This window comes from Pagrus major, chromosome 10 (assembly GCF_040436345.1).
Source record: "Pagrus major chromosome 10, Pma_NU_1.0".
NCBI lineage: Eukaryota > Metazoa > Chordata > Actinopteri > Spariformes > Sparidae > Pagrus > Pagrus major.
The window spans coordinates 19,563,358-19,583,976 of NC_133224.1; the positions used below are offsets into that span (position 1 = coordinate 19,563,358).

At 41.3% G+C, this 20,619-nt stretch overlaps 1 protein-coding gene across 11 annotated transcripts in view; it reads left to right on the forward strand.

The window, feature by feature from the left end:
- nlgn2a (neuroligin 2a) overlaps positions 1-20,619 on the forward strand; it is a 121,529-nt gene that overhangs the window by 32,078 nt on the left and 68,832 nt on the right. For 2 of the 11 annotated variants that reach the window (XM_073475035.1, XM_073475034.1), the window contains exon 3: positions 4,564-4,594. The exons of 4 other annotated variants lie outside the window; for them this stretch is intronic. In XM_073475035.1, the coding sequence (XP_073331136.1) occupies positions 4,564-4,594 (31 nt within the window). Of the gene's footprint in view, positions 1-1,488; positions 1,503-4,563; positions 4,595-4,635; positions 4,653-7,602; positions 7,644-9,427; positions 9,433-11,068; positions 11,095-20,619 lie in introns of all 11 variants that reach the window. 5 more of the 11 variants (XM_073475031.1, XM_073475039.1, XM_073475040.1 and 2 more) reach the window with 5 other exon arrangements.

Genomic DNA, 20,619 nt, shown 5'->3' on the forward strand with positions numbered 1-20,619 from the left:
CACAATGAGGTGCATTATTACTGCGCCTCAATCCCCAGCTCAAGGATGAAATTGCTATTGAGTAAGGACCTACACAAATATTAAGCTAGCCTCATTCCAAGTCAATGATGATAACATCAAATCAAGCAAGGGGGAAAAAAAAAAACATGAGGGGACATCCAAGGACGTTTGTGCCCCGCTTTGGAAGATTTGGGCGCAATCGGCAGGACACAGAACTCCTAGCCTGCTGTTAATTTATCTCCTACCTGCAGCACATACACTGAAGAGGTGATTTTATCTGCACTTTCATCCCCCTCCTCCCCACTTGTTCTTTTGGACTTGTTTCTTGGAGAAAAAGATGACTGATGATATTTTGATACATATTTCTCTTTATGCTATTTTGAGGGGTTGTGCGAGTGAATCTTTTTCTTGCTCCGTGATGCTCTTTGATTTGGGGTATTTTTTGAAGTTGGGAGTCGGAGGAAGTTTGACACGAGAGGATTTTCTTGGTGATCAAACGCGCTGGCACAGACACAACTTTTTTGAGCTGGAGCAGTCGGGCCCAGTCGAGATGCTCCCCCCCCCCCCTCCTTTAAATACACGTCTTTCATCCCTCATCATGGAGTACAATTAACCTCATTTGATCGGGAGCTGCTAATCTCATTACACTAACCCAACAACATGATCTGGAAATGGAATTCACAGCAGGTACGGGGGAAAGACTGGAGTGAGTCAGTGAACGGAGACCAGAAGGAGACGGTTACAGGTACTAAAAACAAAGACAGATAGCTTGCTCGTCAAAGTGGGGTCCAGGGTCCCTCAGGGGTCCTTCAGAGGGATCAACAGGGGTCACCAAAACAAATGGGAATAATTTATTTTCACTATAATTCCATCCATATGTAACACAATGACATAACATATGACTATTAAAGCAAAGTTCTTATCAGATAGGGGACCCATGGACACAATCATATGTAGAGATGAATGTCCTTTAGAAAGATACAGCAGCTTGCAACAGGTAACATGTTCCCACAGGACAGGTATTGGAGATAACTTCCTGTCCAATTTTTAAAAAATATAGGTCATGACTTCAAATACCCCCCTGCAACCCCATTCACTCCCCTGAAAAGATCTGTAATCAGCCAATACAATGCTCTGATCATTTAATATTCTTCATTTATTTATGTGTACGATCAAAAAAGTTTAACTTATGTCCATACATGGTGGTGTAAATGCTGTTCCAAAGCCCACTCCACACTCCCTGGATATAACTCTAGTGGAGAAATCCTGATTCCCTCCATCATATTTTAATATATTTTAGTATATTTATCCAAAGGGAGTAAAAAATGTATCTTGCTTATTGTTATTTTACTTGGATGTTTGAGTTTCACTATGCAGAATGATGTTTGTGCAGAGCTTTACTCTAGAAGGTTGTTTTTCACATTCAACCGCTGAAGGAGGAAAGTTTCTCTGTGCTCATCTTAAATAACCTTCAAAAGTTCTTGCGAGAGTGAGGTGGCGAGGTGAAGCCTCCTGTGCATGAGGAGGCTGCAGCTAGCCATTATTTTCTAGCCATTATCAATTAATCCGCTCATTATCGATCACCATTAATTATTAGTCTTTTAGTCTACAAAATCTCACGTAGTGTCTTCTTGTAGTGTCATAAACGACAAAGAAAAGCAGCGAATACTCACGTTAAGGATTCTGGGACCAGCAATTCTTTGACGTGTTTGCTTGAAAAATAACTGAAATGAGTGATCGACAGTCGGCAACTCGTTTTCTTTTGCTTAACTTAACAATAAATCGACCAGTTGTTGCAACTGGAGTGCACAAAATGAAAACTCACTGTTCAGTGAAGTAGGGCCCATCTTGTGTCCAACAGTTGCACTTTTCAAACAAACAACATTAGCATATTTATAGTTTCTTGATTTTTCAGCGAAGCAGAATAATTAGATACAATTTTAAGAGTATTTAATGAGGTAATATCAGATGCAAATAATTATGAAAGCGGAGTGTTTTTTTATGTGTCTTAAAAATGCCTCAAGGCGACCTTTAAGTATATTTAGTGAGGCAGCCTTCAAAACCCACCATGTGTAACTGTAAGCTGCTCCTTTGGTTGTTGTAACTCCTACAACTATATGAGAACATGAACCGACTGTCCTCATTGGTAGCTATGGGCTTGCTGGTATTCACTGTAAAGTGTGTTTCAAGCAAGCCATCAACAGAACACTACATGCAACTTGCAACGCCTGAAAATAGACATAGAGCTAATTTACTTTTATAGACTCATCTGGAAGCAGAACGAGTCCATTATGAGTCAAGATAGACTCCAAAGCAATAGTGGCACTGCTACTGTACAATGGCTGCATTGTGTAAAAATACAGTAAGACAGCACAAAGGGCAGTTGTTTACAGTGTGAGCTTTTGTCACATCTTGCCTGGTGGAAGTGATTCATACACGTACTCAAGCCTGTGGAATCCAAGCTGCTTCCAAGCCCTGATACGTGCGATCTTCCACCCTGAGGCGATGCACTGTTACCTGTCAAAGACCTGCAGTGGTTTGAAATGTTGCACGAATGAAGACTTCAGTGCGAGAAACCAGATTCAGTGTGCAGAAACTGTTATAATCGCACGTTGACCTGGAAAAATCTCTCCTCAGATGGCTCCTTAATTGTTTTCTTAAAAAACAAAATAGCGTCTTAACATGACATGTCATTTTCAATGAGGTAACCTAGAAAATACATGTCCAGCTTTTATCCGTTAACAGCAGCGGCCAGCTTCATCTGTTTGGTCCACCATTTTGTCCTCATTCTTTCAGCTGTGTATCAACAGCTTTTTCAAATTTGGCATGCTTTGAAGCTGTATATTCTAGGCCACGCTCAAACCTATTCAGAAGCAATTCTATTCAAGTAAAAAAGTACATACTGCACACTCGAGAAGAGCAACAAAAAATTAAAGCGGCGTCCTCTGCCCGGCCAGATGACTTCATTCAGCTGCAGCGCGGCTCGCTCTGCTCTGCATCAGGTGTGAGAGCAAAGGCTATTGGGCCGCAGTGCTGCTCAGTGTCGCTGTTCAGAAAGATTGATAGAGCTTACAGCGCAGCTCTGTGCAAGTGTGTGTGTGTGTGGAGAGGAGGGGATTACAAACCAGGGCGAGATTGAGCTAAATCAAGAAAGAGACAGCGAGAGTGTGTTTCTGTGCCATCCTGTGTGTCAGCTCTGATCAGAGACAAACCACAGCCACCTGAGCCCCAAACCTGGAACATATTTCTGCCAGGAAACAATGTCACCTCTCTCTGACACGCTAACACACACACACACACTCACACAGAGTAATATAAACAAGGGTACATAATACAAACACGGACGTGCTTTTAAAAGGAAATGTTCCATCAAAACCCAATTGACAGACGCAGATGAAACACAGTTTACTGTATAGCATTACAATTTACATCACCATGCACTGAGCTGTGTAGTGCAGAGTGAAACCCCAATGAAAGATGATTTGTGAAGATATGAAATAAAAACAATGCAATATTTAGTTATTCACTGCAATGAAGGCATGCAGTTTTATGTTACTGCATGACTTAAGGTATAGTACGCAGTTTTGGGCAAGTTGCTTGAAAGCCAAACAATTACATATTACTCATTAAAGAAAGTAACTACATTACATGGCCAGTTACTCAACAGCAAAAGTAATTTACACCTACATGATGGATCATCTGCAGTCTGACTCACTGGATGTCAAAATCACAGTGTCTATGTTAAACTGCAACGTCCAAGCTAGCAGCTGTTAGCTTTTCTTTTGCTGGGATACTTCCCCTGACACTATTTTGCTCTGTACTCTGGCGGTACGGCAGCGGATACTTCTGTATCTTTTGTCAGCTGGCAGCAAGGTGAGCAGACATTGGCTGAGGTGAATATCATCTTTTACAGTCTTTGGGCCACATGTATAAAACATGTACAAATAGAAGAGAACACACTGGGCTTTTACAAGCAGACAGCCCTTCAATATGTGAGAATTCACCGACATTCAGAAGATTACTTAACCTCGGTGACTGCCCACCATTCTCCAGACGTCCTGACCTCAGCTGCTTGGTTCAAAACCCTCCGTCTCTGAACCACTAACCGCCTCCACACACCTCAAGCCCTGGAGCTAAGCTATCCAGCCCAGTCTGTCACTGAACACACAGAGGGGCCAAACTAATATCAACCCTTCATGTCACTTCTGGTGAGACGTTGAGCAAGCAGACACCAAAGTGTCAAAGTTGTGGAGTATTATGGGGCTTAGTAACTGTAATTTGTAATCCCTTACCCTACTCGTTACCTAAAAACATGATTATGAGTATAAACGTAGTAAACATATCAAAATTGCATAGACAGTCACACAGTGGGGGGATTAGATCAACCATCTTCTGTCGTCTTCAGCTCTCCACTGCTTCATTACTGTTATTCTAGAATGAGGAAAAGGGGAGATTGATTCTGGAAGCTGGTATTTGAGAGGCAAACATTATGCAGTACTTCATTAGATTCTGGTGATCTGCAGTCTCTGTAGGCTCCTCATGTGCTATATTCCTAAAATGAAGGACCCCCACGGTGATGTTCACCTTTCCCCTGGCCACTTGGTGTCTTAAACTAAAAATAAATGGGAAATAAAGAAAAACAAAAGACGGAGGTTGAAAAAAGAAGATTACGTCACTGCTCTTTTGCAGTGATGGCTACTTTTAATATCGTAAAGATTATTTCTTTCATTACCCTGTCTAATACCTGATTGAAATGTTTATCCTCCTTTCAAGGCAAGAAGTCGCTAATTCTTCAAACATGAAGCTTACAAATGAAGTGATTGATCGAAGCAGGCTTTGGCTTTTTCCAATAATGCAGTCAATTTTCCTCATGACTAGAGATGATAAGAATATGAACCATCCAACTGGGTATTTAATTACAGTATAATATTGGGTGTCATTAATCAAACAAAGCAGGGAAAGGTTCAGATTTACCTTCAGTGATTCTGTTAGACAGAATTGTGTATCTGATAATAAGGCACTAATTCTGTTACATTCCCAAACTGCAGAGGTTACAGAGTCACTTGATTTTTTATTTCATTTTTTTACTGTGATTAATACATGCTGCACACTGGACTGAATCAGTAGGGTATATAGTTTGCTGCATAATACAAATAAAGGAGAATAGGCTACCAAGGCTAAAGAATACTGAACCTCAGCATCGCCAGCTTGAAAGAAAATGAAATGTTGAACTAGTGGGAGAAACCTTTCCTTTCATATTACACAGTATTTACAGAGAAATTACAGGATTTTTTATGGCGGATGGACTCAAGTAAAGGTTATTTCTTTAATCAAACAAGCCTGTGGCTAACTGAGAAAAGTTTTTCCTATAGCTGGTGTGTAGATAACCTACATCAGCTACGTGTTGTTACATAAGTAGCTGATCAGTTTGTTAAAGGGGCAGGGAGGACAGAAAACCAAAACTATCACCTACAACGCTAAACCGTCCTGAGACAAGGGGTCGACTGATATGTCTTATTTTAGGGCAGATACCAATACAGACTACAAGTAATCAAGGAGACCAGGAACTGATATTTGGAACCGATATTCATTTGCAGTATATGCAGTAATCCATATACGCATCATCTGAAAAATGCTGATATCAGCCCTGATAATCAATAAGCTGATAATCAGTCTATCCATACTTAAGTTGGGTGATTAATATTTGTAGGCTTGTTAATACAAGCGACACCGTTCATAATACTTATGATGATTTGATCTGTTGTTTCTTTCAAAAAAAAAATAGTGCAACTTTGACGGTTTGTTTACGTTACTGCAAGCCTGTATTTTAGGCTTCAGGTTATTATCAGTGGAAATACAATCAAATGTTTTTATTATTTAAATTAAATTCTTCAATCACGAATAAGAATACACATCAAATTCATGTAGTCTACAGAGGTAGACAGCTTGACTCAAAGCTGTTCTTATTCCCCCAGTGGGTTACAAGGAATCGTCGCTGAAGAAACACATTGTTTACTGATCTCAAACTAGATCATTACAACTGCACGCAAGCATCCGATGTGACACAGTGTCACACGAAATCTGTTAAATGTGCATTCTGTTACGTCATGTAAACAAACCGCGTACCTATCAGCTATGCACCCCATAATAGATAGGTGAATTTGCGAAGATAGCCTATCTTCCAGTGTTTGTGCTTTTTAAACAGAATATGCACATGTTTAGGTGTTCCTCTATTGGAAATGACATACAAAATAGCCATCAGCAAGTTTTGCCAACAGAAATGTTCAGCTCCCTGATGATCTCTCTAGACAACTTTAGGTTTTTGCACTAAAAGGAGACAGTAGATAGACAGTAGCTAGTAGTTTGTATAGATAACTCCTCAGCTTGACTTAATGAGTCAACCGTTCCTTGTCAAAAATGAAAAAAGAAACGGGATGGCTCAAAGCGGTGCACTGCGCCATGTTGCATGGCTTGCAGCCACTGTGTTAGAGACCTGCTGTATATACTACTAATGTTAAGTATCATTCTGTTAGTGTTTTTAATGCTGTGTATTTGTATAGCTTCTGTTTATGGTGAAGTTCTGCAAAAATGGTTCGCGTCAAATTGAATTGCGCCGACTTTGTATCCGAACATAATAGTTTTGATGTTCACACAGGAAAGTATAGAGTGGTAAAGCATTGCAGTGTTTAAGCTCAAATTAGTTCATTGCAGCGGAATACAGTCTGTCAAACAGAATAAAGTGTTAGTCCAGAAAGAATATGCGTGCAGCGTCGTCAGCAAAAGCCCTCAGCGTTAACGTTACACAACTGTGTTATATGTAGAAGGAAAAGAAAGGAAAAAAAACGATTAAAATAAACGTCTCAACACTCTCACCAGCGGGTATGATACTATGATATGATATGATATTGTTTCTGAATATTGCTTTACCCACAAACACTAATGACTCAAATCATTATACATAAATTAAACAACAATAGCCAGGCTTTGGTGTTTACAGCCCAGCAGAGCACAGTCAGCATTCACACTTGTGTTTCTTTTAATAAAGAAATGATTCAGCTCATCCAGGATATTGTAAACAGCATATTCTGGATAAAGAATCCTTAACTCCACAGCAGGCAGGCTCTTAAATTAATACAGACCAAGCACTGAACGCTTGTTAAACTTTATCTGTAAAACTTACTGTCCCTGCTGACCACTGTATTCTCCAAGCAAAACAATGGCTCTGTATCAAACAGGCTTTTGATTAACTGCCTGTAACTCTGGCTCGGCAAAAAGTGCCTCTGCACCGGCTGGATGAGTGAGCACGCTTTACTGAATCAGCTTTTAATTAATGCCTTTTAATTGAATGTGTGGCATAATAGCTGAAAGCGGCCCGGATGTAGCACAGTATTCCCAGGAAAACTGCACATTCGCGGCTGCCGGAGATTATTCTGCAGCGGTTGAAGTTCGAAGAGAGAGGGAGACGTGGAAAGACTGAGAGGGACATTAGTTAGAGTGATGGGAGCAGCGGAGGAAGTGACGTCCCGATGCTTTGTGTTTGTCGATGGCGAGCTAGATGAAAGACGCCAGAGAGCCGGAGTGGCTCCATCACAGACACTTCAGCAAGAGACAGTTCGCGATGCTCTCTCCTGGATGGCAAGATGGTAGATGGTGTGGAGGAATAATAAGAGTTTATCTGGAGCTTTGTTCTCCACTCTGTTTAGTCTGCATCAAGGTATTTTTCTCAATTTCCTCCTCTTTTTTAGCCTGTTACAGCCCCCACCACTCCTCCTCGTCCTCCTCTACCTCCCTCTGTCTGTCTGTATTATGTGGTGTTTCCACCGTGGTTATAACTCTGCTAACAGATGCTGGCCTCTGGGCAATGCAGCATCTCTCCATATCGGTTTCTCTCCGCTCGCACTGTCAGACATACACATTCGCTCTCAAACGCTTCCCCTCTATCACAGCGCTCGCTCACAATCCCTCATTTTTGGAAAACAGCGCCATGCGAGGACGGAGACTTGGCACGTTTCATCTTTTTCATATGATTAGGAGCACCCAGGGAGATGCTCTCCTGCTAAATCTCTCCATTTCCTGTAGGCTTTTCACCGCAGACACAGAGTAATATTCAATGTACTGTACAATGCACATTCTAACAGCCAAATCTCCAAATTGTGAAATACAAAAGGACAAGAAGGCCGCGAGCAATCAGCGATGAAAAATGTGGGGGCCGGCATCCATTCTATTATTTATTTCACCATTCCTACATTCTTATGCGCTGAGTACAAATTACTTTGTAAGAGGATTTTTTTAATGGAATGAGGTGGCACCGGGACAAGATTGAGTAGTATATGGAAAAATGATGACAGGAGGATGGAGCAGAGAGAGAAGGAGCAGAGCAGAATCGAACCGCTCGCTGTGTGCAGATGCTAAATAAAACAACAAAACAGGACAACCACACACACGAGCGGGACAAAGGATAAAGTAGCACAGTGCGGCTCAGCGCGGCACAAAAGAGGCCAGCGCAGGACTGAGCAGAATCTTCTACAGGAAAAAGATCAACAGCACTGTCAAACCAACTTTATTTTAACATTACTACAGAGACTCAATCTCTTGTCTCAAACTATCGCTGCGTCTCTCGCCGGGCCTGTCGGTTATTTGCTGCTGGAGCTCGCTGCCTCCCCATTACCTCGATGCTCGGCCCACGTTGTGTCAAGGTTGTGTCAATATCATGTCGAATACACCCACTCAGTCGCGCGCTGACATATAGCATTTCACTGAGCTTGAAACCCTTTGACAAGACAAAGAAAGTGAAGAGGAGTGAATGGAGGGAGGCTGAGGGAAAGATGGAGATGAAAAGGAATGGAAGGTACCGGGAGATAGAGCGGGACAGCGGAGAAGGAAAGACAGAGACGAGGGATGAGAGAGCTAGTTGGCGCACCATCGCCTGTCAGCTAGCTTAGCGCTTGGGAAAAAGCTCAACAGAGTTTTTTTTGTTTCGCACTTGGCCGGGTTTATTGCCATGTGTAATGGCTATAAGGGACTGAGGGAAGCAACGGTGAAGGCTGGCTCGGCTCCTCTTCCACTCCTGGAACTCGGTGAATAGGCTGATGCTGGCTTGGAGCTAGCCAAGAGCTATTATGGGTCTATTTAATCCAAATCAATAAACTTTAAAGTGCTCACTGATACAAATGAAGATTGGAATTGTCAAATTGTATTGCAGTGAAGACCTCCCAGCAGGCACAAGTCAGATCAGTAATATTAGGGGAGTATTATGGAGTGATGCCTTTGGTGAGGGCTTTGATGATGTTCTCCCTAATTCAGTACTTTAGCAGGAACAGGTCTGCCGCATTCCACTTGGAGAATAGGTGATAAATCCATGACATTTGAACATTAACATAATCATGTATTAGAGATATGGCGACAAACACTGTATTTGCCCTGTAAGTGAGGGTAGTTGGACGGATGAAGAGGCGGTGGTACAGTGTTTGATGGGGGAGGCTTTAAAGCAGGATGCAGCTATGGACACATGCCCGGCTTCTTTAATCACCTCTTAGTAGTCACCCTCTTTCATCCCTTGCTGCCATCTCAAAACTTGAAGGGATGAAGTTTCCCAATTTACCCGCTGCAGGCCTCCGCTGCTGGAAATTACTGTAAGGTTTGGAACATGACGAAAGAGATTCGCTAATAAGACCATGTGGCATTTATTTGAAGGTTATTCTAAAAGGCAGTGCACCTATAATTCTGTCTTTTATTCCAGAAGAGCATAGTGCAGTGTGAATGAAAACATTATTGCCCTGTTCTTAAGAAATTAAATATGTTTTGATGAGTTTATCAAACCTATAAAATGCCTCCACAATAGGCTCCTCAAGTGCTCATTGACCATGTGGGTCCACTCAGAGTTTCAGGCTCAGCAACATGCGGATCATCCAATGGGAATCGTGAGGTGCCTTTACGTAAATCCTCATTGGAGCAGCTGTTTCTGTTCAGGGGATCAACACATGGAATTCTGTACCTGCAGAACTCAAACTGGATCGCGCAGTCATGAGTGATCTGGTGCTGTTTTAGTGTACTGTTACAGTTCATGCTTGAACTGTCTTTTGTGCATTTGTTGTTGAGTTTTATGTATTTAAAAGACCCATCTGGGGACAGACGTTGCAAATTAGCTCAGGCTATAATTGCTGTGGTGTGTGGCACCAGTTAACGCTTCATACTTTTCCCTATACAAATAAACATTAAATTGAATAAATACATTTTAAAATATTGTTTTACACTGTACATATTGAACACATCGTTAAAGTTTGCTTCTGCTCTGCATTACGTCTGATTTGTGTTTAGTGGTTTTATTTTAGAAAATAGTGAACTGCAGCACCGGCTGCCTGCTTTTTAAATTGATATTTGCCACTCTGCCTCCTGGAAATGACTTTTTTATTCTTCTAATTTGTGGCACATCTCTAGAGAGAAACACAGTATTGCCTGGATTATGTTATGTTTTTATCAGCACATTGACGATACATTTAGAATGAAAGTGTCTGCCAAGTTTCTTATTCACTCTTGTGTGAACCATTCACATGATGTCTGTGTGATAGTAGTAGCAGAAGCAGCACTTCCGTCACTCAGCAATTACATTTCCTTTAAAATATGAAATAATTAGTCATATTTAAACTTCTAGGGGAGAGTGTTGATATTTGATGACGTCTGAATGCCTCAATTATGTAAATTAATTTGTCTTTAACTGCGATCTATGATTCTAGTGGCTGAAATAATCAAAGTAAACAGTGTAAAAATAATTCTATGTGATGTCATCAAAGGAAAGCAATTACACACATTTCTTGGACCTATAAAATCAGCAGTGGCAGCTGAAATGAGTGCAGGAACGGTAACTTAATCAACACTAATTAATACGTAAAGAAAATCATTTCAAACACGCTCGATGCCTTACTCAAACACGCTGACGATAGGCAGCGATGTAGTGGAGTGATTTTGTCATACAGAATATATAAAAATAGTTGATCTGGTAGGAATGTTCTTGGCAGGTATATTTATTTACTCTGCACTAAAAAAAGTTAATTTTGGATCACCACAGGAGACGGGCACAATCAAGTGGGACTGCAGGTGGAAAACTTCCATCGTATTCCAAGTTGATTTTAAACTCTAAGATGGTGATGTTTGCCAGCGGCCATTTTAGCTCAGTTCCATGGATACAGGGAAAATGTGGGCGTGGCGGATCCAAGTTGCAGAAACCAATCGGAGCTGAAGGTCTGACAGCTTTGTAGCAGAAGCAGAATTTGCAACTCCGCCATCAGATTAACTGTCAGGACAGGCAAGACGAGATAAATGGCTGCTGATAATCCATATCCCCCCTGGGGTGACATGGAGCACAAACGGAAAGAAATGTTTGATTACAGATGAACGACTTCATGCCACGTTCCCATCTACAGTTACACACACACCCCGTGGAGAAGCGAAGCCGGGCTCTTGGCAGCGATGTGTATGGCGGATCCCAGAGATCACAGCTCAAACTGCAGGCCTGCTGAGGGAACGAACGCTCTCGTACTGCACTGTGTTACATGTCGAGCGAAGATGCTTTGTTGAGTTACAAAACTTCCACTCACTTTGACTAGCCGCCGCTTTTCTCAGGGTGTGTTGTCTCATTCTCGCTTTGTGTTTGTGTGTTTCCACCTGGCTTGTATTGTGTCTGTCGGAGCAGCATTCCAATTAAGGAAGTATTGTTATATATGAGATGGAGAGCGGTGGGTAGTGGCAGAGCTGCCAGCATTACTTAATGGGAACGCTGGTGTCTGAATGGAGACGACAGCGGAGACTTTCTACAACCAATTTATTGTTTCTCTGCTCCTCCTCCTTCTGGAAATCACACGCTCACAAATAGAAAAGAAGACATAACATCCACAAGGTAATATACTCTACAGCTTCATATACCAAATAGTGTCCCACCTGTCTACTGTGTGGTCTTCTGTAATTTAAGAAAAAGAAAAGGTGCTTAAACCCTTAAGCGTTAACTAAACATGAGCCATCAATCAAAACAAACTAAGGTACAACCATGAAAATGTGCAGATCGCTGAATTTAGTTTGTCTTTGTATCAATCTGTGTATCTGGAATCGTGTAGTTTGTAGTTTTTTTTCATTTTCTTGTCAAAATGTGCCAGAAATAGACTAAATTCCCTAATTTCCATCAGAAGTCCCCTAGTGAAAACAGTAGAATTCCTTTACATCTACATGAAAACCACACTGGTTTTCACTATTGCTCCAAACACAATCCAGTTTATTCATTCAAAAGATCCCTGCACTCCCCTGAAATGTTCAAGGTAACAAATTTAAAAGGTAACTCGCAATTTTACACATTTAAGTGTGTTCACAGGTCTTTGAGATTACTACTGCATCTGTGAAGAATTTAGTATAAAGCCTTTTGTGGAACCTGCATGTAATCTGATAAATTGCCTTCAGTGATGTCAATCAGTGGCTAAATTGCATTGTGGGTAATGTAGGTGCCAGGTTTTTTTAAAAGGAAAAAGAGTGTGTGGAATAGAATAAGGGTATAAAGATTACATTCGAAGCTGAATGTAATCTGGAGCCACAAAAGCCTTTATACTACGTTTTTTCATACATGCAGAAGTGTGCCCCAAGACCAGGAAACACACTTTAATATGTAAAATTGGTGAAGTTACCCTTTAAACAGATATTAATGAGAGCAGACACCTCCCAGGATTTGCTGGTGAGCTCACAACTATGATCACTGATGACGTTGGATAACAAATAGATGAAAGATGAGTTCCCTAATAGTTACTGGCATCATATTCACACATTTCTGTGTGATTTTACCTGAAAATGAAGAATGACTGAGGAGGTTATTTTTACATTGAGATGATGCAGTGTTTTAAAGCGAAACTGCGAGTTCTCAAGTTTGGCATATGACTTATTGCTCTAGCCATTAGGGGGACGAATACAAAACATATGTATGCACATTTGATTAAAATAAAACAACTTGGGAGATTAGGGTTCACTCCAAAGCAGATGGAAAGAAAAGGTAAGCAGTTTCAGTATAGACAAAAACTTAAACATCCTCGCATTTGCATGTTTATAACTCTTTTGTGCAAGTCCTGTATGCATGTCGAAATGTGTTTGAGGATGTAATGTGCTTGGGTGTGTGTGTGTCTGTTTGTAAAGACCCCTATAGTACATCTCTATAAGTGGGGTGCCCCTGAATCGCAGTCTGTATCAATGAGGCTTCACAGCAACACACACTTGCGCTCATTCAGTCCCAATTAAACCCCAGACACCCTGTGAAACCAGGGCTGGAACGGCAGCCCCAGTAATGGCCAGATCGTTACAGGAGGGAGGGCAGAGAGGCCGAGAGGGAGAGAGAAGGAGGGAGGTGGATTGGGGATAATGAGAGGTTACATGAGGACAGATGAGGAGGGCGAAGAGGAGGACCGCTGGAACATGGCTGGTTACACTTTATTCAGAGACTGTACACAAATGTGTGAGAACTAAGGCAAAGAAGTGCTTGTTGGTTTTCTAGACATGCATGATCGCTTGAGAGCCTTTCATTGACAGTCATTCCTTACACTTTAGTAATCATCTGCAGCATAGGCACTGTATAAAAATCCATTTTGCTGCTCTCTTTTGGTGATTCAAGTAATTTAACTCAATAGTGTGAAACTGAGTTCATGAATTTTTCTACCATATGTACCTAATATATAGAGAAAGAAACTAACTTCTTAACTCCCATTCCTCCCTGCTATACTTCTTACTCAAACTACTGTAGATCCCAATACTCTTGTTAAATATTTAATATTTAACAAACCTAATTCAGTTATTGTAGATGTAGAGCTGTGAAGATATCCTCAGTTAAAAGTATTTTCTCTATATATTCTTGTGAGGGGGAAAAAGGTAGAGGGAAATATTTTATACACACACCTACAGGCCGGTGAACTCATGATCCAATACTATAACGATAGCGAATATGATAATGATGATAGCACGCATGTACCAGTTGTACCAGTAGTAACTTTTGATTATTGTGTTTATATTTTTTGAGAAATCGTGGGGTTCAGTGTTTAAACCAGTCAAACAAACGCAGAGTCAAGCATAAAGAAAGTGGAGCTAAAGAAAAGTAAAAGGAAAGGAAGGAAGAGGAGAGGTCAACTGAAGTCCAAAAGGCTTAAGGCTGAAAGAAAAGGATGTGGAAAACGGAAGAGAAGAAGACGGTCATGGGGGGAAAGAGAGAGGCAGCGGTGGGAAAACAAGGACAATGTCTGTGTTTGTGTCGTCTTTGTCACTGTGGCATTTTGGAGGACAGAGGGGCTTTGTGTGTCTGGATGTGTGTGTGTGTGTATTCGCTTCCCCATCCACTCAATTTGTGGAATTGATCCGCTCCCTAATAGTGAGCAAAACAAAAAGTCAGCCTAATCCAACCATTATTTATAACACTGATGGGAGAGCGGAGAGGCCGAGAGAGATAATTTAACAGTAGAAGTGCAACAAAATCCTATGACAGAGAGATGAGAAGCAGATAGAGGAAGACAAATAGGGAGAGAAACGAGAGAAGAAAAAGAAATGAAAGACTACTCAGTGCAATTGGGATAAAAACAAGTAGCTTGAACACGCTGGGCTCGGAGCCGAGGTATGAGAGAGGTTACAAATAGACTCTCGCAGCGAGAGGCAAGCCAGTGGCAGATTAAGACGGAGGGAGAAAAGAGCGAGAGATGAAAAGAAAAGGGGCTATCACAGAGAAAATGGAGATCAGAAAACAAACAAGTGGAGAGGATGACAGAGGATGAGAGAGGCCAGGGCGGCGGCGACTGCTGGAGGACGAGCATCGAAGAGCGAAAGATCAAGAATTCGCGATAGATGAAGAGCAACAGGAAGCGAGATAGGAAGAGGAGAGAGCACTTGCTGGTGGCAGGAGTGGGAGGCAGAGAGGTGGCGAGAGTGGAGAGAGAGAAAAAAAAAAAGATAGATGGACAGCGAGAGAAAATTACAGAGGAGTGATTTTGGAGACGTTATTGAGTCTAATAAGAGCATGTTGTTGTAAGACAGGCCAGGGCGGATATTCCCGGCGGTCCTACTCGTCTTTTTTTTTTCCCTCGGCCTGCTTCTTTTCACCTCGCCCACACTTAATCTGCTGAGGAAAAGGAGAAGCGTCGCTGTCTGATTTGAGGAACGGGAAGTAGACGGAGGAGTTGTTGAAATACAAAGGAGTAAAGGGTGCAGATGTCTCGGCACGTCGCATCAACTGCACTAATAAGTAGCTCGCTATATCTAATGTCTTGACAGAGAGCAAGTTTGTCTCTTTTTAGTGGGTTTTGACTGCTTTTCTCAGTTTTGAAATGCACTTTCCTGCCATTAAACCGAGCCAAAATTCGGTTCGGCCAACGTTTTAAGTATATAGTTAGCCGAGATAATTGCTATAGCGTACCACATAGACACTGTAGACACATGTGATACCTTTGAGCAGGAGCTGTTTGTTTTATTTTCAGGCTGGATGGGTTGCTGGTCTGAAGCATATTGAGCTGCGAGGTGGGTGTTTGCTGTTTGCTGTCACAGGCGGTGGAGTTGGTGTAGACAGAGTACAAACAGAACAGCAGCTAGGATCATCCAAACTCCATGCTGGTCCCCACAGCCCCAGTGTTATAAGCTCAGGCAGACAGAAAGAACAGAGGCAACAAGGAGGAGCACTTGGTGTGTGCTGACTGTGTGTGTTTCCTCAGTTTGTGCAAAGACCAGTGTGGAGGTGGAGGTGGTGGAGCTTTTAGCTTCTCTACGATTTATTGGTTTAATTCCATATAAATCACACTTTTTGTGTAAAAACGCAAGTACTGGCACACAAAAGCCCTTGGTATTGCTTTGATTCAGCCCCTTGATCAACGACACAGAACAGTTTAAGTAGTGACAAAATGTAATGTATGGTTGGTGTGACAGCTGTGCACTTTGTACGACCAACATCCACCCCGACTTGCAGCTTCAGCATGATTCAAAAATAAAGGCCCTTAGTAGAGCATATACCTCCGCCAAGTCCCCTTTGAGTCCTGTATCACTCGAAATGTTAAACCACCCATAACTGCTGAACCATAAATAAAGCCACCAACACATCTGTAACAGCCGACCACTATGACAACAAAACAATGCAGATGGAGTCATATTATTCATTTAGCTGTGGACGAGCTGCAGGTTTCTATCCCAATGTGTTGCCTTGTAGCAACTGAAAAAACACTACTCTATGAAAACTCATGTAAAATCACTACATAGCTCATAGATGCCAGCCATCAATGCATTATTCCCTGAGAAATGAACAAAAATGTCCAATAACGCCCTATCTCACAATGTCAAAAGAGTGGGAATAGAATTCCTGGATCTGTACCTAAAGTTAATTGGATCTATTCTGGACCGAGACCTAGCCTTCCTCCTAGTTTAGTAGAAATCCGATTTCTTGACAATCTCACAAACTACAGGATACTATGTTCTGGTCACACCTATAACTGTCAGCGCCATCAACAAAAGTACATTTAAGCCTTTATTCCACGTATAACTATCCAATAAGCTGCACCGCATGTACTACATATATATGTCCCATGGATATCTACTAGCACACACACTGGGCAAAGCTTTTCTGTCAGTGCATGTATCTATTCCCCTTAATATGATTATCCCATAAACCCCTGACAGGCAGGCAGGCACATACCATATGTCCATGCGCAAAATGGAAAGCAGTGGACCGATGCATTCAGCGGTATATCAGACGCTAATAATGTGTCACAGCAGGTGTTTGTAGGGTTTAGATATTGTTAACAATAGACCTGATTGATCCAAAAAGCTTAAAGATGTAATAATCTTTTACAGGGCAATATAATTGTTAATTATCTTCATATAATTATGCATACTTTGATCAGGGTGTTAAGAGGCTCGCAGTACAGTGGGACTTGCACTCGAGAGCCAGCTGCCAAGCAGGTATACCTTCAAAGGCAAGACAGTCATCACAGCCTACAGGGCCGGTTCTTGTTTGCTTCTTTTGTTTGTATGTTGGGTTTGATTTTCGGAAAGGGTATTTTGTTAATGCAATACTGTCTAGCAGCAGGTGTTGAGTGTCAGAGCATTCTGTGAGCACTTGAATGCACCGTCCAAGAAGAGATTTTAAATCAGTACCTGGTGTCAGCTACATTTCTCTGCTACAGTAATGTAAGTTTGACAACAATTATAAATAGAAGTGACACGGTAAGCAAGTTTAACATGCTGGTTGATTTTCTTTCTGTATTGATGTTCGATGGAACATATCTGCTGGGACGTTACAAGAGGAAAGTCATCCATCACTCTGTGTGTTAATGAGTAAAAACAAGCAAAACACACACATATTCTTTCCACAAATGTAATATGATTCCTTTTAAAGTCATGCCTTATTGAAATGTCCTTACTTCCCATGAAAAACCTTTCTACTCGTATCCACAGCTGGTTCTCAGAAGTATTATGATACCAGTGCATGGTCACACACACATGTCCCAGATGCAATCAGCGTGGCCTTTGCCTTGATCCATTGTGCTCTAACGATTAAGCCTTAGCCCTGTTCGGTGGCCTATAGGCCAGCTCTGCTGCTCTGCATCTCATCACATCCCATTCATCACCCCGTGTCCGCATCCACCTCCAGCCCTCTATCACATCAGCCCGCTATTGACCTCCTACTGACTCTCACACACACACACACACACATGCACACACACACACACACACACACACACACACACACACACACACACGCTAATTTGAGATAGACAGCCACATAGTTAGATGACAGAACAGTCTGTGAGTGTTTTTGTGTCTGAATGCAGTTCATTTCAGGTTGCTCACGACTCACTCAAGTCCTGTTTTTGCAATATAAGATCTTTGGTGCCAACTTTATTTTTAAATTCAGATCAGTCACTTTAAACTGGCACCCATACAGTATTGATCAATCAATAATATTTGACAGATGATCTAAATATATATTTTTTTAAACAAATGAAGCTTTTTAAGATTTTTCTTCTGATTAAGGAGCAAATGTGATTTATATGGACAGTTTTAGCCGGGTTTGGATCTTAAACTTTCAAGTTGTTTAATTATGGCTACAACTAACAATCACTTTCATTATTGATTCATCTGCTGATTATCCTCACAATTGTCAAACAATTGCTGACAGTTTCCCAGAGCCCAAGGTGATTTCTTGAAACTGCTTCTTTTGTCAGTCCAAAAGCCAAAGACTCTTCGTTCACTGTCAGAAATGAAGAAGTGACGTAGCTAATCCTCACAGTTAAGAAGCTTGAACCGGCAAATGTTTGACATTTTTGCTTGAAAAATGACTGAAAATGATTAATCGATTATCTTAGATCTTACATTTTCTTTTGATCCACTAATCAATTAGTCAATTAATCGTTGCAGCTCTATCTTCAATAAATGTCTTCTGAATGATGAGGATGTGTTCCTCATTCCATATATATACATTGTCCATGTATATCCACACATTTCTTACACAGCTTGACTTGCACATTGAAGATAAGCTGCTTGTAATAATTCCAATCCATCATGACTAAAAATACAGGACTCAGAAATACAACAAAATATCCACCAATGTATTCCTTCCATTACACTGTTACAATATTTTCACCACTCTCTAACCTTTCTGTTAATTGGACCACTAGTACAAAGAGCCGCTGTGTATTTGCACACAGATGACAGTTCATCATTTGCTGTGAGCAATTTCCCTGTTATTACAGCTTGGAACCTCAGCGTGAAAGGTCAATATTTATCTCCACCTCACATCCACATGTGCTTGTGCACACACACACTCGCTGACCTCTCCATACTAATGAAAATGAAAATAGAAATAGTGGAAAAAGTTGAGCCTATATGGTGGGGAAATGAAAATGCTAATTTGGAGAATGTATAAAATTCTGCATGCTGCGTTATTCCCTTTTGAGTTGTCGTTTTAACCCGACATGATTCAATATCTTTTTAATTATGGCTCTCTGTGAGGAGAGGGCCCTTCGCTTCCATCTCTCCATGCTCAGTTTAACGTATGGCAAGATGATATCTCGGCAGGCTCCTGCGCTCTCTCTTCTGTTAAGGAGTAATATATGCTTCTTAAACACCGTGTTCTCACACATCTCTCCGCTGTTATCGCCCCCAGGAAAAACCAACTCAGACCGGATGCGGCTGAGGTTAATCCTCGATTTACCCTCAGCTGTTAATAACAAATCAGCAAGAAAAATATAAATGTACAATGTAAGGCCTAAGTTCATAGCAGTCGTTTCTCTCCCTCTCGGCTGGATCTGTCAATGATTGCTGACAGCACACATCAATTCTCGTAAAATCAACACCCAGCGGTGACACACAGTGCGTGGACCACGCATCATCCCTGTGACTAATCAGTCAGCAGATAACAGGGTGGAGACGATGGAGCCCGCCTCTCATTGGGAAACCAGAGGGTGGCGTCTCTGAGGGCAACCGGTGGGCGGTGTGCTAAACTGGAACACTCGACACAAGTTTAGGCCTAATCGTCTCATTGTCTCCGTTCTGCTTGAAAGGATCAGCATCCACGCTAAGCTCCTCAGGGTACCAGCCCTCCGCTGCTCTCTGCCATCTTGCTTTGTTTTTGTTGTTGTTTGCTGAGCAGAGCCAATGTTTTGATTGGCATTGTTCACTTATTTAATTTTGTTCACCTTTTCAATTTTGGTTTTTGGTTAGTCATTGTTTCCCCCGTGTCTTAAGTGTTTTGTGTTGTCATTGAGGTCTTGTTATTGTTCTGATAAATGAACAGAGCCTGACAGTTATTTAATATTCCTTGTCAGCAGTAATTCACATCGTTCTACTTAAAAAATGTTGTAATGGCACAATAGAAAAAAAACATGTAAAAAGCTTTTTTTTATTGAAGCAGCAGCAGCTGTGATGGTCAGTGGCACTAACTTCACACTTTAACACTGAAAATACGACTCTGGTACAGCACTGGGAGCCATTAGTGACCAACAGTTAATGCCTTACCATTTATCTGTTTGAATTCACATTTAATAACAATTTTATTTAAAAAAAAAAAAAAGAAAGATTCCAATGAAATATTTACAAAGAAACTGATTAAACATAGCTGAGCAGCAAAGTGAAATGGCAGACTTAGTGAGTTAACCATGACTTCAACGTCCACTGAACTTCAAGGTAGAGACTGATGATAGCAGCAGCTACAAACATCTGATCTGATGATGAGACTTCTTCAAATCAACACATGAGACAAACAGAAATGCAACATTTCCATCACGCTTCCACATTATTTTCCACAGTTTCAGGTTTGACTGGTGCTCTTTGATTACGTCCCTAGTTGTATCCTCTTCATCTCCAGAGGTTTAATGACACCGTCAGCTTTTAATCTCCATGAACCAAAATTAGTTAAGATTTGTGTGACATTTGGTTGGACGCCTGTCTAGTAACACTGGAGTGCATGCATGCAATCTCTTGTGAACATCTAACCATTTGAATCCCACAAAATAATGGCGGGCTCTGCTGCTACTAATGAAAGCTACTATATTTAAGTAGGTAAATGTAAAGACATTGAAAGCCTATTGCAGAACAATGTCTACTAGACCTGTTAATGGTATAAAAACATCA